The sequence below is a fragment of the Peromyscus eremicus genome, chromosome 17 (assembly GCF_949786415.1).
Source record: "Peromyscus eremicus chromosome 17, PerEre_H2_v1, whole genome shotgun sequence".
NCBI lineage: Eukaryota > Metazoa > Chordata > Mammalia > Rodentia > Cricetidae > Peromyscus > Peromyscus eremicus.
Genome location: NC_081433.1, coordinates 17,236,675 through 17,264,654, shown reverse-complemented (window position 1 = coordinate 17,264,654; position 27,980 = coordinate 17,236,675). Strand labels below are relative to the sequence as shown.

At 40.9% G+C, this 27,980-nt stretch overlaps 1 protein-coding gene across 2 annotated transcripts in view; it reads left to right on the top strand.

Annotated features, from left to right (window-relative positions):
• The window catches only part of LOC131894097 (disintegrin and metalloproteinase domain-containing protein 32-like), a 107,261-nt gene that overhangs the window by 17,565 nt on the left and 61,716 nt on the right, over positions 1-27,980 (top strand). For both annotated transcript variants that reach the window (XM_059244262.1, XM_059244263.1), the window contains exons 3-9: positions 7,650-7,711; positions 10,576-10,651; positions 11,576-11,652; positions 13,123-13,300; positions 23,278-23,346; positions 24,455-24,526; positions 24,729-24,895. In XM_059244262.1, coding sequence (XP_059100245.1) covers positions 7,650-7,711; positions 10,576-10,651; positions 11,576-11,652; positions 13,123-13,300; positions 23,278-23,346; positions 24,455-24,526; positions 24,729-24,895 — 701 coding nt within the window. The remainder of the gene's footprint in view (positions 1-7,649; positions 7,712-10,575; positions 10,652-11,575; positions 11,653-13,122; positions 13,301-23,277; positions 23,347-24,454; positions 24,527-24,728; positions 24,896-27,980) is intronic.

The window sequence follows — 27,980 nt, the reverse complement described above, 5'->3', positions numbered from 1 at the left end:
GTGTCATGTGGGCAAAACAACAACAAAACAAACAAAACAAACAAAAACCACGCCCTAACCTTCACAACTTCTAAGAGGAGGCAGAGACCACACTGGATCATGTGTGCAAAGAGTCATAGGGGGACAGAAGGCCGAGGGAGAGGACCCAGAGGCCGACTCTACTGCCCACCTACTGGGGCTTCCAGCCTCCCAAACTACGAAACTATTTTCTATTATGGAAGCTGCCTTGGCAGTGGTTATCTTATTTGCAGTATTTACTGTGTAGATGTCCAGAAGAGGCTGATATTGTAGCAGGAATCTTAAAAGTTCTTATTAATAAAAACAAACCTGGAGCCAGGTACTGGGGTGAATGCTGGAAGATCAGAGAAGCAGAACAAGCCACAGCCACCTCACCTTGCCAATTCCTCAGCTGATCCTTTTTCTTCAGACTGGAAGCCTCTGAGTCCTCATCTGAATGGATTTCAGCTGACTGCTTCTCGAAAGCCCGAAAGCTTAACCAGTCTTCCTGGTTTTCACGCCTGATATATCTTTCTGCCTCCTGCCAACACTTCCTGGGATTAAAGGTGTGAGTCACCATGCCTGGCTGTTTCCAGTATGGCTTTAAACTCATAGAGATCCAGGTGGATCTCTGCCTCTGGAATGCTAGGATTAAAGGCGTGTGCTGCCACTGTCTAACATCTATGTTTAATATTGTGGCTGTTCTGTTCTCTGACCCCAGATAAGTTTATTAGGGTGTACAATATTTTGAGGAACACAGTACCACCACATGATATGACCTTTTAGGGCACATGAAATGTGGTGCTATCATAGTTAGCTGTTAACTTGACATTCTAGGACAGTGGTTCTCAACTTATGGGTCGTGATCCCTTTGAGGGTCAAGTGACCTTGTGATGGGGTCACCTAAGACCATCAGAAAACACAGATATTTATATTATGATTCATAAGAGTAGCAAAATTACAGTTATGAAGTAGGAACAAAAATAATTTTATGGCTGAGGGTCACCGCCACATGAGGAAATGTGTTAAAGGGTCGCAGCATTAGGAAGGTTGAGAACTGCTTCTCAGGGATGAGGAACCCTCAGTTGAGGAATTACCTCCCCTGGATTGGACTGTGGCCACATCTGTGAGTCATTTTCTTAATTGCTAGTTGATGCAGGAGGGCCAGCCCCGCCCACTGTGGGAGGTGCTATCCAGTGGCATGTGCTCCTGGGCTGCACAAGAATGTAGCTGACTGTGAGCCTGAAGTAGGCCAGTAAGCAGTGCCCCTCCATGGCCTCTGATTTAACTCCTGCTGCAACATCCTTGGATGATGAACTGTAAACTGTAAGTTGAAAGAAACCATTTTCTCCACCAGTTGCTTTTAGTCAGTGTTTATCTAAGAACAGAAACTGAAGTAGAATAGGTTCTGTAACAGAACCCTGAGGATGTAGATGTGGCTTTGGTTTTGTCACAGATCCCTAAGGATGTGGACATGGCTTTGGAACAGTGTGGACAGAGGCTGAGAAGGCTTGATCATGCTGGGGATAAATCAATCTTACATTGTGTCTTAGTTAGGGTTCTATTGCTGTGAAGAGATACCATGACTACAACAACTCTTATAAAGGAAAGCATTTGATTGGGGTTGGCTTACAGTTCCAGAGGTTTAGTCCATTATCATCATGGTGGGAAGCATGGCAGCATGCAGGCAGACATGGTGCTGGAGAAAGAGCTGAGAGTTCTACATCTGGATCTGTAGGCAACAGGAAGTGAACTGAACTAGCCATAGCTTGAGCAAAGGAGACCTCAAAGCCCACCCCCACAGTGACACACTTCCTCCAACAAGGCCACACCTACCTCCACAAAGTCATACCTCCTAATAGTGCCACACCTAATGAGCCTATGGGGGCCAATTACATCACACATTGTTTGATGGACTGGAATATTGGCTGAAACTCTGATGAGGGCCCAGGATGAAAACAAATCAGAAAGCTATCATTTTGGAGAACACATGTGTAATCGTGAATAGAACATTGGTAGAACAGCAACAGGACTCCTCGAGAGGTCATAGGTGGAAGTGAGAAGCATTTTCATAGAAATGGCAGGCTAGGAGAGTGAACACGAAATTAGTGTGATTAAGAAGAAATTGGCATCATTGAGGTCCTCCTCAGGGTCAGCACACAGAGGTTGTGTTTCAGAAGCAGCAAGATGGTATCTCCTACTGGTGGCAGAACTTGGTGGCATAAGAGTTCCCAGGTGGTTTTGAAGGCATGAAGTGGGGTCATGGAGAGCAGCTGTGTCTTGGCACTGTGGGGCGGGGCTGGAGTTCCTGAAGAGAGTCCTGGAGAGGCTATTGGTGAAAGTGCAGCCCAGTTGTAGTAAGGGACCCCAGAAGTTTTGGAGATGCCAATATCATGGGATGACCACCCAGAACAGCAGCAGTGGAGTGGAACCAGCTGGAGCTTAGAAGACCGTCTCTGTGTGCTGAAGAGGGCAGGGCCAGAGAAGTGACCCAAGCCCCTTGGAGGAGCCCAGAAGATTGTGAGTTAATCCCAGACGTTGGACACGGAATTATTTACACTGTTGGAGCATGGTTTTCCTTTGTTCAGATTGTGACTTTGCCCTGGTTCTTCCTTCTTGAGGTAAGAAAGTATTTAACATAGTTTTGGTTTTATGGGTGCCCACAGTTGAGAGACTTTGAATTTTTTTTTTCTTCTTATTTTTTTCGAGACAGAGTTTCTCTGAGAAACAGTCCTGGCTGTTCTGGAACTCACTCTGTAGATCAGGTTGGCCTCGAACTCATGCCCAGGCCTCCTGAGTGCTGGGATCAAAGGCGTGCGCCACCACTGCCCAGTAAGACTTTGAATTTTTAAAAGAGATTTTTGAATTTGAAGAGACTTTGGAGTTTTACAGAGACTGAACTTTTCAAGGGTTGGAATTGGTAAGGACTATGGAATATCAAAGTTTGTATTGCATTCTACATTTGTGATATTTATTAATCTAAGATCTTGGGGGTCGAACCTAACAAAAGAGCAACAACCAAAACAAAAAAAAAAAGGCTATGTCTTAAAACGTGTTGTGTGTGAAGCTGACAAGGAATCAATTGTGCTGGCTAATTTTATGTGAACTTGACACAGTCTAGAGTCTTCTGAGAGGAGGGAACCTCAGTTGAGAAAATGCCTCCATAAGATCCAGCTGCAGGCAAGACTGTAGAGCATTTTCTTAATTAGTGATTGATTAGTTAGTGATGGGCTGGGAAGGTCCAGCCCATTGTGGTGGTCCCTGGGCAGGTGGTCCTGGGTTCTATAAGAAAGCAGGCTGAGCATGTTATGAGGAGCAAGCCAGTAAGCGGCACACCTTCATGGCCTCTGCATCAGCCCCCGCCTCCAGGTTCCAGCCCTGTTTGAGTTCCTGTCCTGACTTCCTTCAGTGATGGACTAGGATGTGGAAGTGTAAGGCCAAATAAACCCTTTCCTCTCCAACTTACTTTTGGTCATAGTGTTTCATCACAGCAACAGTAACCCTAACTAAAACAGTGTGTGTCTGTTTGTGGGTATAGACACATATGTATGGGTGCCTGTGGAAGCCAGAGGTGTTGGAGCTGGAGTTACAGGGAACTGTGAGCCACTTGACATGGGTGCTGGGAACAGAACTCAAGTCCTCTGGAAGAGCAGTTTATACTTTTAGCCCCTGAGCCATCTCTTCAGCCCTGGTCATGTGATTTATTTATTTATTTGCTTTTGAATGTACTTATGTGTATACTATGCCTATTGACTTGCATCTGTTGGGCCACTTTTACGTTCCTAGAATGAGACTAACCCGCTCATGGTATATGATCTTTTTAATGTGATGCTGGATTCCACTTACAAGTATGTGATTGAGGATCTTTGCATCTACAGTCATCAACAAAATTGGTGTATATTCTGTGATGTTCTTCTCTGGTTTTGGTGTCAAGATAGTGCTGGCTTCTTGAGTGAGCATTCCTCCCATCTCTGGTTTATTGATCAGTTTGAGGAGGGTGGTGGTTCCTTGTGAAGGGTCTGATGGAATTCAGCAGGGCATGTACCTAGTTTTAGTCCCTGTTCATCATTGATTGACTTCTTATTTCATCTTCAATTTCATTAGTTATCATTATCTGTTTAGATACATATTTTTAAATTTTTAAAATTTATTTTTATTTTATGTGCATTGGTGTTCTGCCTGTATGTGTGTGTGAGGGTATCTGGAGTTACAGACAGTTGTGAGCTGCTGGGTAGGTGCTGGGAATTGAACCTGGGTCCTCTGGAAGAGCAGCCAGTGCTCTTAACTGCTGAATCATTTCTCCAGCCTCTGTTTAGATGTATTCTTTTGGTTCAATGATGGTAGGTCATATATATCTATACATTTATTAATTTCTAGAAATGTATTGAAATATATTCAAATATTTCCTACTGGTCTTTTGGATTTCAGTAGTATCTATGGTAAAATCCCCACTTTAATTTCTAATTTTATTATTTGTTATCTTTCTGTTTTGTTTAATTTGATGAAAGGTTTGTCGATCTTTATTTTTACAAAGAATCTACTTTGTTTTAATAATTGAATGATTGAACTGCTCATTATTCTTCATTTTGTTAATTTTAGCTCTGACATTTCTATCCTTCTACTAATTTTGGGTTTGGCTCACACTTGTTTTTTTTGTTTTTTGGTTTTTTTTCCTGCCATAACCTTTTTATTGATTCTGTGGGAATTTTATATCACGCACCCTGATCACATTCATCTCCAGTTCTTCCATGTCCACTCCACCTTTGTGATCCCCCACAAAAGTGAAATAAAGGCAAGAATAAAAATCAAGAGGAAAAAAAAAAACCCATGTCCATTTGTGTTGTCTACATACTCATTGGAGCATGGTCAAACTCTCAGTGGCCTGCCCCTTCACTAGAACTGAGTCCTTCCCCTCCCGCACCCCTGCCTGAAGCCATCAGTTGTACAGACGACAACTTCAGCATCCCCATCATACTTTTTTTTTTTTTTCTCGAGACAGGGTTTCTCTGTGTAGCTTTGCGCCTTTCCTGGAACTCACTTGGTAGCCCAGGCTGGCCTCGAACTCACAGAGATCCGCCTGGCTCTGCCTCCCGAGTGCTGGGATTAAAGGCGTGCGCCACCACCGCCCGGCCCCCATCATACTTTTTAAGAGTCCTCTTTGATGGTTTTCTGTATAAGCTGCTACTTTGGGGGGGGGATATGATGTGGTGGGGGTAGGGGTTGTCACAGAAGTCCTCCTTGTCCCTCCCTTTCAACTTTGCATCTGCAGTTATCAGTATCACAGCAAGAGCAGCCTCCTAGCTCTTCACAGTCAGCAAGAGCACTGATCATGGGCCTCCACGTGGTTTCTGGCCACAGCATAGACTACAAACACGGCCCCGTCTGCAGTAGGACTATAGAACCAGACAAGGCCCCCAGCAGTAGCACAGACGGGGACCGCATCGCCATGGACATCAACATGGGTTCAGGCTACAGCAAAGATCACAGACCTCTGCATGGCCTTTGATGGGAATACTGGCCATGGACATCAACCCAGACCCTGGATGCAGTAGGACCATGGCCCAGACATGGTCATGGCCTCAGGTGGGCACTCAGATCCATACGGCCCCTGGCGGCAGCATGGCTCATGGATAATAACATGGCTTCAGAGAGTAACATGGCACAGATCAGGGACATCCCCATGGCCTTCAGTGGTAAAATGGGCCACAGACATCAACACAGACCTGGCTGCAGTAGGACCATGGACCCAGACAAGGCCCTCAGTGGCAGCACAGACCACGGGTCTCAACATGGTCTCTGGTGGCTACACAGGCCACTCACATCCACCAAGTCAGTAAAGCTGGAAGACATCAGCAAGGCATCAGTCAGAGGCGTAGACCACAATTCCTCACATGGATCTTGGGCTTCATCATGGCCTGGGGCAACGGCATGGACCTCATACACCAACATGGCCTCCAGTGGCATTATGGACCACGGCAGTCCCTTCAAGGAGGTCCAATCCAGAAAGTGAACCATTCCTGGACTCGGGCCTCCACTGTTGCCCAGAGCTGGGGTGATGCCGTGGCATATGGGGAGGCTGAGTCTGCACAAGCTCTAGGTTAGCTGCCACACGCCACCCTGCTGACCCTCCTGGGTGATGAAGGCTTCCACTGTTGACCACTCCCCTCTCACTGACATCACGTCTCCAGGTCCACCTCTCTCCACAGCACATGCACAACTCTGTTTTTCTCTTTCCCACTTCTCCATCTCACACTCGTTCATTGTAGTGGTACTTGGCTGTCTTTAGCTGTGGCCTGGCTCATACTTGTTTTAGCAAGACATTTATATAAATTGTTAGGTTTTTATTTAAGATCTTTCTGATTTTTCTTTAAATCAACAGATTTTTTTCAAAGATTTTATTTTCATTTTTCATCCCTCCCCCCCCCCCCCCCCGTTTCTGTGTGCACCTTGTGTATGCAGGTGTTCACAGAGGTCAAAGAGGGTGTCAGATCCCCTGGAGCTGGAATCACAGGGAATTGTGAGCCACCCAATGTGGGTGCTTCAAACTGAACTCTGAAGTGTCTTATTCAACTATTTTGCTCTCTTCCCAGGAGTGGGATTTCTTAGTCATCAAAAGTAGGCATTTGCTTGCTGCGAGTAACTTAAACATAAATTTAACATCTTGTCCAGCAAATGGCCTGTGGCTTCCATAGATGAACATCCCTGCTTGCTCTAAGGCGTTAACTCCAACTCCCCATTTATTCTGCAAGTGAAAGGAGTGTGTACTCGGGCGCACCGCGACACTACAGGTGAAGCGCTGTTACTGGCAACTAAAATCCCCCCAATCGTTCTTTCTGTTTTGAGAAGTGATTCATACAAGAACTATGTAGGGAACAGATGGAGCACTTTCATCTTTGTGGTGCAAGGAAGAGACTGTGGACGGACAGCATGGGATTGTCTTCTTACTCTTTCAGAGGGCCTGCCACCCAGCTTCCAAAAATAAATCACACATGGAGGCCTAGTCTTAATTATGAATGCCCAGCTTTAGCTTGGCTTGTTTCTTGCCAGCTTTTCTTAAAATTATCCCATCTATCTTTTGCTTCTGGGCTTTTCCTTTTCTATTCCTGTATACCTTTCTTGTTTCTTACTCAGTGACTTGTGTAGCCGGATGGCTGACCCCTGGAGTCCTCCTTCTCTGGCTACTACTACTTTTCTCCTCCCAGATTTCTCCTTCTATATCTTCTGCCTGCCAGCCCCGCCTATCCTTTCTCCTGCCTTGCTATTGGCTGTTCACTTCTTTATTAGACCGTCAGGTGTTTTAGACAGGCATCCCAACACAGCTTCACAGAGTTAAACAAATGCAACATAAACAAAAGTAACACACCTTAAAATAATATTCCCTAACATGGGCTCTTCTTTCATAGGCATTTAGGATTTAGTAATGTAGAGATTTCTAATCCTGTGTAAATCAAGAGTAGCTTGTTTGTGTTTCAGTGAATGGGTTATATAAAAAGGTAAACATTTAAAATATGTTGTTGCCAATTTTTTAACACAGGCAATGTGCGATGATTTTATGAATTATTTGAAACATGCTTGGAGGGGTTGGTTGATTCTGAGTTGCTGTTTGCTTCTCATCAAAATCTGTCCTAACTCTATTTTTCTGGACTCTCTAGGAACAGGTTACCTACATTATTCCAGTAGAGAAGAAGAGATACATTGTGCACCTCCAGAAAAGGTGATTTCTCTTTTATTCTTTAGCTTGGTATTCCATTTTATTTCTTTGAAACAGTTTACTTGTAACAGCAGTGGAGTATAGAACAATAATAGAGCTCTCATTGAAATTGTCAGCTGTCTCTATGAACAGTTACTCAAGTGATCTTTGTGAATGAGGTTTGGGAACCAATAAAATAGAGACTTCCCTCTTGAAGACCAGTCAATACACATTTTGGTTGGTAGAACTAGAAGGACGAATCAAAGCAGAGGGCAGGAATGGGCAGACCTTGGTCAGAGACACGGGTTTCCTGTGGTAAGGCTGGCTGTGAACTGCCTAGGGGGTCAGCCCAGGGGAAATACTCAGTTGGCAGTTAATTCAACAATAGAATGTGGGAGAAACAATTGGATTTTGACATTTCATGGTTTTTTTTTAATACTTTCAACAAATATAGAAGGGATGTATCTCAACATAATAAAGTCTATATATAACAAACCCCACGCCAACCCCATACTCAATGGTGAAAGTTGAAAGGGTTCCTCCTAAGGTCAAGAATATGGCCACCTCACCACGTCTATCCAGCATAGTGCTGAAAGAGCAGTCGGAAGAGTGCTGCAAAAGAAAGGGAGAAAAACACTTGATCTGGGAAGATGATGTCACAGTGTTCTTGTAGGTAAAGGATATTACCATATCTATCTATCTTATCTACGTGGAGTGAAGGCCACGTAGTTAAAAGGGACATTAATTTAGTGGCGTAACTTACAGATGAAGGGATAGGTAGGTTGCGGGTTGTGGGAAAGACTCAGCGCAGTCCTGCGGTGGTCTCTGGAGAACTCCGCTCGGTCTACCTCTGGCGTCCATGGTCCAGGAAACGAGAGCGCGGCGCATCCGGATCTCCGGTCTTCAGGGCCCTCTCTTGGTCCCGCCTTGTAGGCGTGACAGTTACCGAAGCCTCAATGGGGGTTGGAACTTCCAGATAGATCAAAGCTGGAATGGCTACCCACTACACTGTAGTACTCAAAATTATGTTTTTTTTTTTAAGATTTATTTTTTTATTTTATGTATATGAATATTTTGCCTGCATGTATGTGTATGTACCATGTATGTACCTGGTTATGGTGGAAGCCAGAAAAGGATGTCTGGTCCTCTGAAACTGGAGTTACAGATGGTTGTGAGCTGCCATGTGGGATTTGGGAACTGAACCTGGGTGCTCTGGAAGTGTTCTTAACCTCTGATCTCTCTCCCTAGTGCCTGGAAGCTATGATTTGTTTTTTTTTTTTTTTTAAAAAAAAATATCGTTATTGCCATCACTAAAATCGAACAAACTGCTTAACAGAGGTGTGAATGAATTTTCAGCGTGAGAAGGGAAAACAGCATAACTGATTGCCATGGAAACACACAAGGAAGTTGGGCAACACTGAGATGCGGGAATGTGTATATGCACAGAGAGACAGGAAGGACGCAGGAGGAAGGGCCGGCTCACCAACGGACACCAACCGAGAGATGGCGTCCAGCAAGTCATGGCAGAGTGGTTTTCCTTAACCTCCGCCTGCCACTCAGACCTGACAGCTAGGGCGTGTGGGAGGGCGCCATTGCTAGCCCTTGGGAGACCAGGTCCGGTGGAGAACCGGAAGCAGCAGACTGGGCGCTCACCGAAGCCAGAGGGGGGGTGAGGGGCAGAAGTAAAGCTGAAACAACACAGTATGTGCAGAATATGGTCCCCCAAGAAGTTTTAGCTTAGATCTGAGTTTCTAAGGATAATAGGACTTGATTTTCTTCAACCACATTATCAGACATATGTATATATATAATGTATATTACATATATAGTATGTATCATATAATATATAACATGTATTATATTTTATTATATCTTAATTATTATATACAGTATAATCACATGTCATATAATACATAATATAATAAAATATGTCATATTATTAAAATGTATAATTATATGTCTCATATAATTATATATAACTATATATAATTATAAATATAGTATATAAAATTATAAAATACAATGTATTGTATATAATAAATAAAAATATTAAAATATAATTATATATTATGCTATACCAAAATATAACTAATATATTATATACAATTAATATTGCATACATTAACATGCAGTATTATATATAATTGATATAATCAATATGCAACATTGATATATAACATAATATTGATATATAATATATCATACTGTATATATTAGAATAAAGGAGCAGAAAATTCTCAAAACCCTCCATCCAGTTGATATCTCTGTAAATAAAAAAAAATGGCTCTACCCCTCTTGCAGCCCCCTCCCTTTATTAAAAGGAGCCCAAGTGGGCTGGAGAGAAGGCTCAGTGGTTAAGAGTGCTTATTGCCCTTGCAAAGGACGTAGGCTTGCTCCCCAGAATTCGAATGGCTCCTAAGCACCTGTAACTCCAGCTCTAGGAGACAGGTTACCCTCTGGCTTCTATGTGCACTTACACGCCCTGTGGTGCACAAATCCGTGCAGGCACACACACTCATGAAAAAGTAAATCTTTCTGAAAAATAAAAAGAACCCACTATGTTGGAGCCATTATTTTGAGTAAATGTGTATTACTTTGCCTGACGTGTATTGTATAGCAAAGGACACACTACCACTGTGCTGAAAGTTGCCCTTTCCTCTACAGCTTAGGAGAATAAGCCTGTTAGTTTCTAAGACCCTCTTGTTTCTGCCCAAACACCCTACCTCTGCTGTTGTCGCTGGAATGTCCCCCTAGCATGTTCAGGTTAATGGGCGTGGCTATGTTCCAATAAAGCTTTATTTACAGAAGTGTGGGGTGGGGCAGAGTTTACCGACAGCTGCTCTGTTATTTCTGAAAGAGTAACTCAGAATTTTCTTTTCTGCATGCAGTTATTTTTTAGCAGACCGTTTTATGGTTTATTCGTACAATAAAGGATTTGTGACTACTCAGTCTCTAGACATTCCGGTAAGATTTAAGTTATTGTATGAGTTTTCAGAAAACTTTAAAAAAAAATTGGGTGAATACTTTCCAAGCACACTAGACTCTCAGGACCTGGAGGCGATATATTTGAGGTACTCACCACCTGGTCCCTAACTGCTTCCTGATGTCTTGGCGGGGTTAAATTAGTTGACTGAGGGCCTTTCATGGGTACTGCCTACAGACTGCTGCTTCACCAGTACTTCCTGAGAGAGGGAATATAAATGGAAGTAAAATAAGCAGATTAAGAACATGAGTGCGCAGAAGCACAGACCAAGACCTTTTGTGTCCACTGCTCCCACTGCATACATACCTCAACCCTTCTGTGTTCCACAGGTGTTCTTCGGTGCCCCTCCCCTAACCTTATTCAGACCTGAGGAGTTTGAATGCTTGATCGATTATCGAGTAAAACCATGCTTTAATGTATTTTAATATGGTTGTGTGTTTTCTGGGTTTTTTTTCTGTCTCTTCCCTTTGGGCTCTCTGTTTCTGGGAGTGTGTTGTCTGTGAAAGGGTGTGGAGGGAGCACCCTGCATCTTTTTGGCCCCACCACATCCCTTCTCTGGCCCTGCCTCTGTCCTTGCAGATGACACGCTTTGTGTTAGCATGGCTCCAGAGCCCTCCTTTCCTGGCACACTGGTGCTTCAAGCTTCTAAGAATCCTAGGCCCCAGTGCCCCTTTTTAGGCAGCACATTACAATTTTAAAGATTCTCAGGGCTTTTAATTGATGTCTTAAATCTCTACATTGGAAAAAAATTACGGAGACTTTTTGAGTATCTCACTTTGTGCACCCCATTGTAATCGTGTATTTATGAACACTATCTACCCTCTTCTGTCTATTTTTCAAAGCAGAAAGTTATTTGAAAGTTTTGAAAGGTCCTTACTAACCAGTCTACTTTTTTTCATCCCTAGTCTCAATGCTACTATCAAGGATACATTGAAGACTATCCGAACTCCGTTGCCATACTCAGCACGTGCTCTGGACTGAGGTTATTAACTTTCTACTGCTCTGGCTGTGATATTTGGCTGCAGTGAATGCATTTTGCTTCTGTTCACATGCAGCTGGGGCAGATTTCTCACATGCTTGTTGGTGATGTTCTTCTCCAGAGGTGGTCCCAGTGGTCTGGATTTCTCTCCCTTCCTTTGCAGACCAGAGATAATTCTAACTTCTGGAGGGTTTAGACTTCCCAATATCATTGCTCTCCTCTTACCTTTTTTTTTTTTGTTTGTTTTTTGATTTTGTTTTTTTCAAGACAGGGTTTCTCTGTGTAACTTTGGAGCCTGTCCTGGAACTCACTCTGTAGCCCAGGCTGGCCTCGAACTCACAGAGATCCACCTACCTCTGCCTCCCAAGTGCTGGGATTAATGGCATGTGCCATGACCACCGGCCCTCTTACTTTTGTTAACAACAGAAATGACAAGTGAATGTTCTAAGTTAGAGGAGCAAGGTTGAGGATGGGTTATTATTTTTTTTCAGCAAATAGAAATTTTACAATACCTATCACATATTTTAGTGTTTGGAGATGAAAGTAAAATAAATAAACATAAATGAATTTTGCTTGAAAGTAAAATAAATAAACATAAATGAATTTTGCTTTTCCTCATAAAAATTATCTTTACAGTGAGGAGGCAAGTCATATCTTTGTAATTATTAATTCAATACTCTTTTCTTTTTTTAAAAAAAATATTAACAGTCCTTTCTCTAACTCTTGAAAATGTATTTGGTTTCTTCTTTTCTGCTTCGGATAGATTTTTCATCTTGTCAGAATTTTCCACCTTTGTTTTCAGTGAACGTCTTTTTCCCAAATGCTTTCTGAGCTTCCTGCGTGGAACCTTGAAATTTAAACCTGAAACCAGTTTCTCACGCAGAAGTGGCACACTGGCCTACCTCATTTCAGGGAAGCCAAGTTCTGCAAACTGATTACCTCTTCAGAATCAGGCTTCTGATGTTTTATTCAAACTATATACCCAACCAAAATACATATCATTTTATAAACACTGCTAGATTTTATTTTCATTAGTAAAATTGCCGATGTACATTTTCATTATAAAAGCCTGATAATCAGGTTTTCAAAGTTCTGCAGGCTAGAGAGACATTTACTAATGTTTCTGTTTACTAAACTGTTAAGGAGCTACTGACAGAAGCACAGGAAAGTCATTGGATTACTGTCATACTGTGTTCCTAGAAATTGTAAAGCTGGTTTCTGTTAGTCTTGTAGCAAACAACAACAACAAACAAAAATCAAAAAAAAAAAAAAAAGGAAAGAAAGAAAAGACATATGGAGTTTTGTATTAGAGAAATTATTTTTCTTTTCAAAGCCATCTCTGAAACAATTTTTGGAACAAAATACTGGACTGAAAACATTCCATATTTTTTATTGTTTCATTGGATGCTAATAGATTTTTCACAACACAGATTTTATGAAAAGTACTTAACAATTTCATCCTTAATGTTGCAGAGGAATCCTGCAATTTGAAAATGTGTCTTATGGAATTGAGCCCCTGGAATCTACAGTTAGATTACAGCACATTATTTATAAATTAGAGAATGAAGGGGACGATGACCTAACAGTTTTTAACACAAATAGCAGAAACATACAGATACCGATGAACTACGACATTCTTATCAACGAAAAGGTGAGTTTTGTGTACTTTCATTTTCAAAGCACTTATTAGTTCTAATTCATTAAAATAGTGTGGGAGACTGTTGTATGGTTGCAGGAGGGCCATTCCTTATGGATAGCCCTGTCTCACTGTCCTACAATTGCCCTGAAGCCAGGTGTGGTCTTTTCCTTCTGGCCACATTCTATCACCTACTTTGTATGGCTTACTTTATTTTAGATTTGTTTTTTGCTTAGTTTTGGTTTTTGTTTGTTTTGTCATGTCCTTATTAGTGTGAACAAAAACACCTGAAAAGAAGCAATGTCTGCGGAGAACGAGGGACTTACTAGAAGAATTTCAACACTGTAGAGAGATTGGACTGTTTTGGGTCCAAAGGGCAGTTGTGTTATCTTAGGCTGGGTCTAGCCCTGGGAACAGCCATCCCTTTTCTCCTAGTGCCAGAATTAACATCTTATGACTTAGTAGATAGAAAGCTTTTGGAATCTATTAACTTAGCAGACCATTAGCTCCCATCAATCCAAAGGCTAAGAATGTCATCAGATAGCATCTTGGGCCTGTGGGAAAACTTCTCACGACTCACATCTTGCTGTACCCACCTTTCTTATGGACTCACCAATATATTTTAAAGTTGCCTTGATTTATGATTTTCTTTGTTCTGAGTAACTATAAACTTCACAAAACTGATTCCATGAGGGAACACAGAATTTAGGGTAACCTAAGTCTGTGTTCCTGGGCCATAGTCACTCAAAATAACTCTATAATAAACTACCTCTTATTCCTTTAGAGGTAAGAGTGGTTTTGCACCAACATTAGCATAGTTAAGTTTGTATACAATTGAAATGTCCCTGATAGAAATGTTGGACATACCCAGATTGTTCAGGGCACACCCTGGACAAGGACATGGTGGTTCTTCATAAATGTAGCTCTGAAGGAGAAGTGGAATTGTGACCTAGGTCATGCTGACATAAATAACTGTGTTTGTAGAAGAGCACAAGGTGGTACAGGATGTTCCTGTGTGTCCTTTCTGTCTGTGTGAGTTTAACCCCAGACTTTAGCTGGCTATTAAAGAGAAACAGAAGTGTATTTCTCAGCCTCCTCAGTTTCTAGATAGGATCATAGTGGGAAAAATATGGCTCCTAACATGAGCAGGCGTAGCATGTCACCCTGGACTGAATGCTGAAAGGAGGCGACTCCTTCACATTTCATCTTTTCCATGTCCTGCTATCTGTCATGCGGCCATCCTGATATATCAGGGCTTACAAGGACAAAGATGCTACAATCTGGGTATCTGAACCAGAGAAAATAAGGGAAGTGGCTCCGTGGTAAAAGTGCCTTCTCTACAAGCATGAGGCCTGAGTTCAGATCCCCTGCACCCATGAAAAGGCAGGGTATGGCAGTGTGTGTGTGAAACCCCAACTCTGCGGAGACAGGTGGATCCCTGAGTACACTGGCCAGCTGACTTAGCCAAATCAATGAGCTCTAGGTTTGGTGAGAAACCCTCCCTCAAAAGTTTATTTATTTAATAAAGAAATAAATAATAATAAAATAATAAAAGTTAGTTTATTTAGCTAATACATCACAGAGAGGACACACAGGAACATCCTGCACCACCTTGTGCTCTGGTACAAACACAGTTATTTATGTCAGCATGAGCGGGGTCACAGTTCCGCTTCTCAGAGCTACACTTAGGAAGAACCACCATGTCCTTGTCCAGGGTGTGTCCCGAACAATCTGGGTATGTCCAGCAGTTCTGTTAGGGACATTTCAATAATAAGGTGGAAGAGAATTGATGTCTCCCTCCTGTTGAGCAGGCCCTAAGACCAATTAGATAACTGTTGGTTGGTGTCAAGACATGAGTGTCACTACTGTATCTTCACGGATATCTTGTCAGGATGGTTGTTGTTGTGGTTCATAGGCACTATAACGGGGTAGGACTATTGATGGTTTTCTTCTCTTGGCAGCTGGCATGTCACCTTCTGGTACTAAGCTAGTCCTTAGGAAAGAGGCTTTTGGGTCAGATGTAGCTCCAGTCATCCAAGTCCTGTGTCCTAAGTGTGTGGTGTCTTCAGCAACAGTGACTTACCTTCAACTTCTAGGAGGTTACTGTGGACAATGGCAACAGCCTATACTGTTTTGGGAGTCTCTTGAATTCCCCTGACCAACAGTTCAAAGGGAGGTTTCTTGTGGTTGGTGCTGGAATTTTTGCTAGTCTATGGCTCTTGATGGGAGACTGTTGGCCCAAGAGACGTAACTGTATTTAAGCACTCTGTCTATGTATGTATATACTTACTCTTATACATACTATATGTAATTTTAGGTAGATATAAAATAATATGATTCCTTATGGCTTTTCAAACACCCTTCATGTTAATTTTTCCTCCTCCCTCCCTTCTCCTCCATTAAAGAGCCTCTCTTCCCCTACTCGCCACTTCATATCACCTGTACCTTGCTATCCCCTCACTTATATTCCCCTACCTGTTGTGGTCTCTTTTCAGTTTTCCTGTCTTCTGTAGTTTCTCTAGGTTCTGTACACACTTCTAAAGATTTGGAGTTAGGAACCAAGTCTGAGTTACCCCATTCACTATGTTCTTTCCTGGTTCCACCCATTTACCTGCAAATTTCAGTTTTCTTTATAACGGACTAGCATTCCACAGTACGTATAACACATTTTCATCATTTATTCATCAGCTTAAATTTTTGCTGTGTTATGGTCAGATGGGGTGCACAGAATTATATCAGTTTTTCTGAATTTCTTCTGATTTGTTTTGTGTCTTAGTATATGGTTTAAAAGCATCCATGTGCTGCTGAGTAGAATGTATATTCTTTTGTGTTTGGGTGGAATATTCTTTAGATATCTGTTAATTCTGATGTTTCTCTGTTTTCGTCTGGAAGATCTGTGTATTGGAAGCATTGGCACACGTAGTAAAATCACCTACTATTAACTGCTTGAGTTAATCTATATCTTTATTTCCAATCCTATACTTTTTATGAAAAAGTGTGCACTGGAGTTGAATACATATATGGTTAGGAGTATAACGTTGGAATGGATGTCCTTTAGTTTGAAGTCTATTTTGTTGTCAGATACTAGGATAGTGATAACTGCTTGCTACTTGGTATTATGTGCTTGGAGTATTTTTTTCTATCTTTCCATTTTAAAGTGGTACCTATCTTTAAAGGTAACACAAGTTTTTAGTCTATCTATCAATTGATCGATCGATTGATCTATCATTTTTCTTTGGTGACTGGAGAGACAGCTGTGAGTGCTGGGAACCATATTCTTATACTTTTGGTTGTGAGCCTAGCCTTTAATGGCTGAACCATCTCTCCAGCCCTTATTTATTTTTGTTGCTGACATTTTTAGACATAGCCTATATATATCCCTGACTGTCCTGGAACTCACTATGTGGACCAGGGTGGCTTCAAAATCACAGAGATCTGCCTACCTCTGGTTGTTTACTGATGAGATTAAAGGCCTCTGCCACTATGCGTGGCTCAAGAGGAGTGTTTTTGTAGACAACAGATAGATGGATTTTGTTTCTTAATCCATTGAGCCAGCCTGTGTCTTTTGATTGGGGAGTTGAGGCCATTAATATTTAAAGTTATTATTGTAAAGTGTGTATTGATTGTACCAATTTTGTTGTTGTGTTTTTAGTCATATTTTGTGTTTTAGTCATTATAGCTTCATTTTTTTCTACAGTCTTTTGCTATGGCTGTTCCTCTCTTTAGTTGAAAGTATTGTTTTCAGGGTATGCTTAGGGGTGGTTTGGTGAGCATGACTCTTTTGATCTTTCTGTATCATGGGAAGATTTCTCCTTCAATGATGCAGACAGTTTTGCTATGAAGAGTAGTCTAAAATGGCATCCATGGTCTTTTAAAGCATGGAGAGCATTCATACAGGATCCTCTTTCAGTTTCATGTATAAATCAGCTATTCTGATGGGTTTTCTTTTATTTAATAACTTGTGTCTTTTTTCTTGCAGCTTCCAATACTTTCTTTGTTCATATTGTTTTAACTATGATATGCCATGCTGAGTTCCTTTCCTATTGTGTGTACAAGGTGTTCTTTATGCTTCTTGTATTTGTATGGGTGTGTCTTTCTTTTGTTTGGGAGAAGTTTTCTTCTATGACCTTGTCAAAAGATCTGGTCTGTGCTATTCACTTGGGATTCTTCTTCCTCATCTATTCCTAGAATTCAAAGGATTAGTCTTTTGATGGTATCTAATTATCCATTTCTGTGCTTAAAAAAAAAAAACCCAACTTCCTACTTTTTGCTTGTGGTCTAATTCCTCTATGTGGTCTCTAAGTCCTTTTATCCTGTTACTTGATCTATTCTACCTATAGGGCTTTTCACTGAGTTTTCTGATTGGTTTACTGAGTTTTTCAATTCCGTCTTCATTTCAGCTTGAGTTCTCTTCAATGTTTCTATCTCATTTTTGAGTTCAGTTTTCAAATCCAGGATCGCTTCTGTTATTTCCATCTGCCTTGGATTTGTAGTTTTCTTGGGCACCACTTGGTGTTTGTTCTCTTTAAGACACAGAGAAGAAACTTTATAAGGCCCTTGAATCATGTAATCGAAGTTTATGATTGTTCTTTTTAAATTTTAGGTCTTAGGGTTCATCTAGGCAATTCTCATTGGAGAACATTTCTACAGGACTGGTGGTTGGGGAGAAACATATTTTCTTGATCTTTCAGAGTTGTATTTTGCGATGAGACCTGAGCTTGTGGACTTCTTCCATGGCTCTGTGTCTGGTGTGGACACAGCAGGCTGGGGCAGGCAGAGCACAGGCTGTATGGGTCAAGTTGGCCTGGGAAGTGGAATACATTTTGGGTAGGATAAAGCAATGAGTTTCACCACCACACTTTGATACCTCTGTTACTTTACTTCCTTCTCAATTGGTTCTCCCTCCCTCCCCCATTTCAATCATTAGCCCCCCTTATACTCTCTTCTTAAATGTAGACCATTACCCCATTTCCTCTCTTCCTTAAAGCATCTTCCTCCTCTGCTGCTCCTTTATTCATTATAACCTGTTGCTGCTGTTGTGGATTGGTTGGGTTGAGGATTTTGCTAAGGTGATGCTGTGCATCAGTTTTCCCTTCTCCTTCCTCCTTCCAGTGTTGGCTGCTGCTATTGCTGCTGATGGTGGGTGGCAGTCTTTGCATAGTGATTTCTTTTTCTGTACAAAGTGTTGTTTTTTTAGTGGTCACCGGCCAGTTTGATAGAGATTTCCTTCAATAACTGGAATCCCACTCCCTCCACACCCTGACAATATTTTTGTTCTTTATATTCTATTTTTTTATTATTTTGAATCTCATGCAATGTATTTGATCATGTCCACACAGCCCCAGATCCTCCTCCATTTCTTCCCATTTACTTTTTTTTTTAAACTCATCTAGTGCTTCCTACATACTCCTGGGTATGTGGTCTTCCACTAGAGTGTGACCCACCTGTAGCCACATCATTAAAGAAAACTGACTTCTCCTCTCCTGCACAGATTAGACACATCAGTGATTACCTCTGTGCTGCCAATAATGTGTCTGTCTTGCATTAGGAAAGAAAGAAAAGCACATTCCCCTTGGAATTTAACCACAAGCAAGTCCAGATTTGAGTTCCCTGTCTACTCCATGCTTCCCATGCCTTCTGTCTCCCAGCTGAGTGTGTCTCCCTAACAAAGGACATCACTCTGTGTTTGTTGAACATCATAGAGAGCATCAATGGGGAAAAGATGGGATACTTTATAGAAATCTTTAGTAGGGGATTAAGTCACTGGCTCCAACTGATCCAGACTGGCTCAGACAACAGGGTTTATCAACCGCTATCCATAACTGGTTGCTTTCAGCTTCTATTTTAGAATTTAGGAAGTTGCTTTCAACTTCTCTATTTGCTGACTTCAGCAAATGATATACGTGCATTATCTGGGTCATGGGGCACAGAAGAGTACGTAACTCAAGATTGCAGATATGCATTATCTTAGGTTGTGAAAGTTGATTTCATGGGCAATACAAGATAAGGAAGGATGTCTGTTACATTGTTAAACAGACAGGCTGAGTACACAGCAGGACAGCAGTCTTAAGTGACTTCAAGGTGTATTATTAATTCTGACTGTGAGGTCCAGGAAAAGTTACCACCTCTTTAAATATAAACGATATTTTCAGAATATTGCATTGCCACCTTATCCCAGCAATTATCAATTGCAAATAGCTCCTCAGCTAAGGGTAGACTTGTGAGCCTACCCCTCCTCTATCCCAGAATATTGCCTGACTTGTGTTAACCCAGGTCTTATACAACTGCTGCGTTCATTATGTACAACTGCTCTGTTGTGCTCAGAAAACTATTTCCTTATAGTCATCCACCAACTCTGGCTCTTACCATCTTTCTGCCCATCCTTCTGAGCCTTGGGAAGAGGGGATGTGATATGTTTATCCCATGCATGAAGTATCCATCCTTACCTCTTCTGACTGGTTTTGGTTTGTCAGCTATCAGAATAACTATGCCTATGTGTTTCTCAGCTCCATTTGCTTAGTTCCATCCTTTTTACCTTAAGGTGATGTCTTATCATTGATCATGAGGTGTGTTTCTTGGAAGGAGCAAAAAGGTGGATCCTATTTTCTGATCCAATCTGTTAGTCTGTGTTCTTTAAAAAAAATTCGAAGTCCATTTTAACATCGTGTATTGATTTCCTTATTTCTTCTCTTATTTCTCTTTGTCTTCTTTGATTTACTTGACCACAGTTCTAATCATTCTTTTGAATTCTTTGAGGTGTCTTCCAGGTCATTTCCATTAGGTGCCATTATTATGGAATTTATATTTTTTTGGAGGAAACATGTTATTTTTTGTATTGTTTTTATTCTGCATTGGTGATTTTCTACTGCCTTGGAGGGCCAGCCTCCAGCAGCACAGGGCTCAAAGGTATATCCAGAGTAGGTACATACTAGACTCTTCTATCTGAGGGAGCTAGGAAAAGAGACACTCAGGTTAAAAGAATTTAAGCTAGCTGGGTTATTAGGACTCAATTATTTTTCTTAATCATTAACCTAAGCCACAATCTATATGGCTCCTCAATAGAAACTCACATGTTCTAGTGGTGTGACACTTACTTGTTTATGTTTTTAATTATCCAAACTCTATTTAAACTAATGTTATTATTATTAATTAGGCAATGCAGCTTAAGAAGAAATCATCTTCATAATAACCCATAGGCAAAAGTCCCAGTAGGACAGGATGTCTCCATGAGATAAACACACTACATTACAGACAGTGGGGATCTTTCCACACCCATTCACACCATGCCAGATACCAGAGAAAGATGGCAGCAGCAAACATGTGAAGGCACAGCAGAAGCAAAAGACATTTCTGGGTCTGTGGTCCCGGGGCCTTACCTGTCCGAGATTCACCCATCAGAGACTTTCCTCCTGGTGGGCTGACACCCTGAAGTCAACTGCCATCTACTGCTCCTCTGACATGACCATTGGCAGTATTTGGGCATCTGCAGTTAGTTTGTTGGCTCAGTTTTTTGTTCAAAGGTTAAGTGTTTTCATAATGTCCTAATTCTTCCACATTTCATCCACATATATTAAAAGATTTTTATTTTAGTTCAACTCACCTTTATTCTTTTAGAAGAGGTGTTTACAGTCAGTGCTTAGGAGGAGGCTAACTTATAGCAGGTTTGGGGATGGTCTTTTCCTGTTTGTCTGGTATTTAGGGATAAAGCCACCCTCCCAGGTTTTCTACTTGTTGGCTACCTTCTGGTTCCTACAGTGGCTTGGGATAAGTTTCTCTGGCAGAATGGGTTGGTCTGGGTCTCACGGCCAGATGAAGTAATATCCAGTAGAACACTAGGGAATGTCTACAGGGGAGTGGGTAGGGGTGGGGTGGGGCTGAAGGATGTGATGCTCCCTGGCAAGCAGCCACAGGGCTTTGGAGTGACCCTAATTGTGGGAAGCTGAGAACGAGGGATGCAAGTAGCCTATATCAATCTAGGGGCCAGGTGGGATTGCTGGTGAGCCCCTGGGTATAGAGGTTGTGATATGGTCAGTCCAAAAGGGAGGGAAAGAGGCCAGGAGCTCTTGTGATTTCTTGAGATGGGACTGTGTTGTTCGAATCTTAGATGGTCTTATAACAACAACAACAACAACAACAACAAAAAACAAAACCCCAGAGTCAGATATCAGGGTGAAAGCTGAAAGATCAGAGAAGCAGAGCAGCCAGCCACTAGTTCTTACCTCTACAAAATCCTCAGCCTAAAGAGAGTGAGTTCCTCTTTCCCCATGCCTTATATACCTTTCTCTGCCCTGCCATATTACTTCCTGGGATTAAAGGCATGTGTGCTTCCCAAACAAGGGCATGAGATCTCAAGTGCTGGGATTAAAGGTGTGTGCCACCACTGCCTGACCTCTATGTCTAATCTAGTGGCTGGCTCTGTCCTCTGATCCTCAGGCAAGTTTATTAGGGTACACGATATATCACCACAGGACTGTGTGTAGATATGTCCATAATGCTTATTCAGGTTATTTGTGACTGTTTCTTGGATTTCACTCTTGTTTGCACGGTGCCCCAAAGTTTGCCAGGGAAGAAAGCTTAGTATCTTTTTGAGGTCTTTCACAGTTTGTATCTAGTCTTGGACATATGTGTGATCTTCTATATTTTCCAGTGTGTATGCCTGAGATTTTTTCCAAGTCTTTCTTTCCCTACCCATCCTATGCCCTCCTTCTCAGCCTCTTTACCATATTGTTCTACAATCTTCCTTTTATCTCCTGTTCTAGACAGCAGGTAATGTATTTAGTTTGAAAAAGCTTTTTTTTTTTTTTTTTTTTTTTTTTACAAATACCTTCCACAAGTCTTCTCAACTCTGTGTGCAAACCCTTTAGGAAGGCAATGGACATCTCAAACACATAGCTACCATTCTTTGAGAACAATTTAGCATTGCCATCTCTGGCACCAATAAGCCATAAAGAGAACGTAGACCACCATTTTCCTGGATGCCAGTTAGCTGGGTTCCACGATGGGATTTCACTGAAAGTTAGTAGCTGTTTTTGTTTTTTGTTTTTCTCTAAAGCGATGCCTCCTTCCCTTCCCTTCCATAAGAGTAAGTCCCCACATTTCTTGCTGTATGAGGGGGCTGGCAGGATGTGCACAGGTGGGTGCTCTAAGAACACATGGGGCAGTCAGAGGAGGCTCGGGCTGAACTGGTCCTGTAGCGTTTTCCCTGCAGCTATGGACCAGCAGTTTTGATGAGGAACCAGGAGACAAGACTGGCATTGCAGGCATATCGCAAAGTATATGGCTCCAGGAAGAAATGAAACACAGCCATCATTTCTTAGCCTTCCGAAAAGTTTCTGCATCCTGCTAAGCCTCTCTACCAGTGCAGCAATCCAAATCAGACCAAATTAGAAAAAGCCCCGGTTTAATGGGTAAAGTGTTCCTGGGTGATTCTCTGGCCCCCCAGAGAGGAGACAGGGATGAGAGACTAGAAAGCCATGTGTCTGTTTTCTGGGGGGGCAGTTTACCCTGTGGAAGTGGTCTTGAGTATCTCTGGGGGAGGAGCTGTGTTTGGCAAGACCTTCTGAGGGGCAGGGTCTTGGCAGAGAGGTAGGGCTTCCACCAAAACGTTCTAGACTCTTTGGGTATATGGATGCCAGGGTGCCGGGGCGGAGGCAGAGCTTCCACCAGAATACCTTGCACATCTGTGCAACCTCTAAAGCAAAAGTTTAATCCACTTCTGACATTCTGGTCAAATAGATGGTGTAAAGAGCATGGTGTTTCATTTCAATTTTAGTGTATGAAGAGTTGACAAGTTGAAAGCTATGGATCATTTGGCTGACTTCATAACCAATGTTCTTAGTACCAGGTTCTTTGCTATAATCCTCAGGCACTCCATGTCAGCTTCCCTAGCTAGTACTTGCTGTGAGTGCTGCCCTAATCACTTTAATAAAGAGCTCCAAGGAAATAATGCCTCATGAAAATGTAAACTTTTGTGTGTTTTTCTTCCTTTCCAGTCAGAATCACCTTTAAAACAATTGTTTCCTCTCTATTTAGAGATGACGATTGTGGTGGACAAAGCCTTGGTATGTGCTTTGATTTTTCTCTTATGTATTTGGTGTGGGACTGGAGAGTTGAATCAGCAACTAAGAGCACTTGTTCCTCTTCCAGAGGCCCCAGGTTTGAATCCCAGCACCCACACGATGACTCACAACTATCTATAACTCTAACCCCAGGGGATCCAATGCCCTATTCTGACCTGAGGGCACAAGGCATGCATGTGGTGTACTTATACACATAAATAATAAAATAAATAAACCTAAAAAGCACTTAAAAAAGAGTTGCAAAATGTTGACGCACTTTGGTGTCAGTCCTTAAATACTTTGTGTAAATGTGTGATTACCCCTGGCTAGAGGCAATCTTCTCACTTTCCGTTGTAGACAGCACAGGGTGACAATTTGCTAACTGAAAACCAAATAGTTGAGATCACCCAATAGGAGACAGTTCTGGCAAGCCTGTAGAGCAAGAGGATGGCTATGAAGCCAGAGAGTGTTACATCCTGTAAGTTTTTGCTGGCCGCGGTGGCTAGCGTATCTGCGCATGCTGTAAGACGCAGGCATTTGGTGCCGCGCCTGTCCCACGCCATTGTTTTCTGAAAGGAAGGTGTCTCAAGATCCTTGGCTTCCGTAAACAAGTCATATGGCTTTTAGGGATATACACAGTTTTCCAGGTTTTAGTCTGATGGTCCAGATTTGATTATCACCCTTGTGGACTATCACAGAGAACAGAAATAATATGTTAGCAGTCCCGTTCTTTACATTGTGGAGCTTACCAAAAATCCAGAGTTGAGGTCAGAAATAAGAAGATTTAAGGAAGAATAAGCAAATACTTGATTTACTACACTTCTGGGAATGGCCAGAGGAGGTGTTTAAAATGATGGGGCCTACCAGATGTCATCCAGGGTCAATCCATATTTCAGTGTTTACATATACACCTGCTTGTATTGAGTGTGTATGTATGTATATGTGTATGATATGTACATATGTGTTTTGTAATAGTCTCACATTGGGAATTGTGTGTCTTATTTGAAACACTGAATTCTTTATCAGCCTCAAACTTCTGATAGTAGCTGTAAATATCAAAAACATCATATAAAAATAGGATTTTAACTATAAAATCATTTCTGTCTCTTAGTATGATTACCTGGGCTATGACAGCATGATTGTAACAAATAAAATCATTGATATCATCAGTCTTATAAATTCAGTAAGTATTTTCCTTTTTATACCAAAATTTTTCATTTTTGAAATTATCATTTGCACTAACTTGATGTGGCATTTCTGAATAATTAAGTCATTCATATAAAAAGAATATGGATTTGTGAAAAATTCAAAATATTTTTCTAGGATAGGGTATTTATAAAATAAGACAGATTAATTTTGTGTCTATTCATTTCTTCTGTTTTTAGATGCTTTCCCAACTCAAGGTTACTGTTGTGTTGTCCTCATTGGAGCTGTGGTCCGACAGAAACAGGATTTCTACAGTTGGTGAAGCAGATGAATTACTGCGTCGATTTTTAGAATGGAAGAAATCGTATCTTACCCTAAGACCTCATGATGTTGTGTATTTATTCGTGTAAGCACGTTTGATGCTCTATAAAGAAAACAAAAACCTCGGGACGTAGCTTAATTCAGGAAGCTGTTATTCCCATCTGATTACTCAGGCACTTCCTCCAAGACTTATGCTCGCTGATTGTCAGGCAATGAAAAGGACGAATAACATTTGTTTCTAAGCTTATTAATATTTTGTAAAACAATAAGGTGAAATTTATAGAACTTCATTCACTTTATGACTTTTTTTTTTTTTCCTGAGACAGGGTTTCCTCTGTGTAGCTTTGGAGCCTTTCCTGGAACTCGCTCTGTAGCCCAGGCTGGCCTCAAACTCACAGAGATCCGCCTGGCTCTGCCTCCCGAGTGCAGAAGGTGTGTGCCGCCACCACCCAGCCACTTTATGACTCTTAAGATCAGTAGTTGAACAAGAGCCTGCACGCTGTCGTGACAAAGCTGACTCTTAAACACCAAGAAAGATCCAGGATTCATCTAGTGAAGTTTGTGTTGATTATACAGTTGGCAGAGGCTGAGTGTGAAGTTGTTTATAAGTACTTATATGAATGGGTTTTCGGCATTATTTTAAAATGTTAGCTTAGAGATGATAAATGGTAGTTACGCATTTGTCATTGCATTCGTAATAGAATTGCTAGCAACATACAACAGGTGTCTTTATATGCATGTCATTTATCTCTAAATATTATGCAACACAACTAATTTTGATATAGTATAAAGAGGGATACAGTTTGATTTTCTGGCACATGGATAGACAAGCACTCTGTCACACATTTGCCCTGTAAACACCCTTTTAGAGTTTTTACAGGGCTTCAAGCAATTTGATTGGTCCATTTGGGAAGGGCTGATGTTTTTGATGTTGTGCTTATCTTTATTATATGGAACATTTCAGTCAGTGAGTATGGATACATCCCTCCAGTTTTCAAATTATTCTTCTAGTCTCCTAGAAAACTTTTATAGTTTTTTTGCTGGAACTCTTCCAGATAACTGGTATTTATATGTCTAGGTCTTTTATTATTTTTGCCAATGTTAATACTTTTAATGCTCTGCTATATTTTTTAGAGATATATGGAAATGTAGCTAATTTCTGTAAGTACTGTCTTACTCATCTTCTATTGCTGTGAAGAGACATCATACCAAGGCAACTCTTATGAAAGAAAGAATTTAATTGGGGGCTTGCTTACAGTTTCAGAGGTTTAGTTCATTATCATCGATCATAATGGGGAATGTGGCAGCATGCAGACATACATGGTGCTGGAGAAATAGCTGAGAACTGTATCCTGATCTGAAGGCAGCAGGGAGAGAGAGAGAGAGAGAGAGAGAGAGAGAGAGAGAGAGAGAGAGAGAGAGCCCGCCCTAATGGGCTTGGCATGGGCTTCTGAAACCCAAAACCCACCCCTAGTGACATACTTCTTCCAATAAGGCCATATCAATTCCAACAAGGCCTCAGCTCCCAATCCTTATAATCTTTTCAAGTAGTTCAGCTTCCTAGTGACTAAACATTCAAATACAGGAGCCTATGAGGGGCCATTCTTATTCAAACCACTGCAAGTACCAAAGTATTTTTTTTTGTTATTGGCTTTGTGAAAGAATTTTTTGAAATTATAAACACAATTACCTAAATTCATTTTTTTTAAATCCACAGACTTTTATTTATTTATTTATTTATTTATTTATTTATTTATTTATTTATTTATTTATTTATTTTTACAAGTTTTCTTCTTACAGATACAGGCATAGAGGATGATTTTCAGGCACTCCCTCATCACACCTTTTCTGCTCCATTAGTATTGTTAATTTTTTGCACTGGGTGATACTTTTTACAACTAACGAACCAATATTGATACACTACTATTAACTGAAGGGCACGGCTTACCTTAGAGTTTGTTTTCTGTGTGGTATGAACTCATTATTAATATTCAGTAAATTAATAATGATGTTAAGATGTTTTAATAATTTTTTCACACTTATTGACTTTGTGTGTGTGTGTGTGTGTGTGTGTGTGTGTGTGTGTGCATGTGCATGCGTCTGTGTGTGTATGTGTATGTGTGTACATGTATGTGTACTCCACAGGGTGCATGAGGAGGTCAGAGGCAGACTTTCAGAAGTCCACTTTTTCCTTCCATCCTGTGGCCTCCTGGGATAAAGCTCAGGTGCTCAGGCTGAGAAGTCAGCTCCTTTTATCCACTGAGCCATCTCCTGGTCCCAGTGTGTTCCGATTTTGCATGTAAAATCATGTCATCTGAAAGTTACAAGTGTAGTGTACAGGAGTGATGGTAATATTTTTGTGTCTTTTTTTTTTATCTGAAAGGAGAAATCTTGATTTCCTAATATTAGGAACAATTATTTGCAGTGGAGCTGATGCAAAAGCCATTCAGTAAATCCAGGAATTAGCCTCCCATTTTAAAGAAAGGTTTTAAAATCATGTTAACTTTTACCAAATGACTTCTCTTTGGGTTCTGTCTTTTTTTTTTTTTTTTTTTTTTTTATATCTAGACTTCTGATACTGTCTCATGTGGCCAGGTTTGGTTTGTTAATGTTGTTTATGACTTCTTGTTTTCTGCATGTGAAGTTTTTGTAAAGATTCATCTTTGTTTCTATAATGATGGTGGTAGTGTACTTTTCAACTGATGTTTACATTTTTTGTCTTCTAGGTAGTATTTTTTTCTCAGTTTATTTATACTTTTCAGGTTCTCTTCCTAATCATAAGTGGTTAGTTAAAATTTAAAAACAATCATTGATGATAATTTATCTGTTTCTTAGTGACAGTTTCTAGAATTTGGCTCTTGTCTAAGCTCTTGCTTCTTCATTTCATTTAGTTCTACTTTTTTTTTTTAATTTTCTGTTTCCTTCCATTAAGTCTGGGTTTTGTTTGAGTTGTTTTTCTAGCTTTTTGAAGTACAATGTTAGGTGGTTGAGTGGAGATTTCTAAATTTTGTATGTGGCTAATTTTGTATTTTTTTAAAAATCCATTTACATACATTGCACTCCTTTAGTTTCATCTATAAATTCCTAGAGAGGAAATGCATTTCCTGTGAGTTCCACAGGGTTGGGTGTTGTATTTTAATTCATCCAATCACTGCGTATTTTTTAATTCT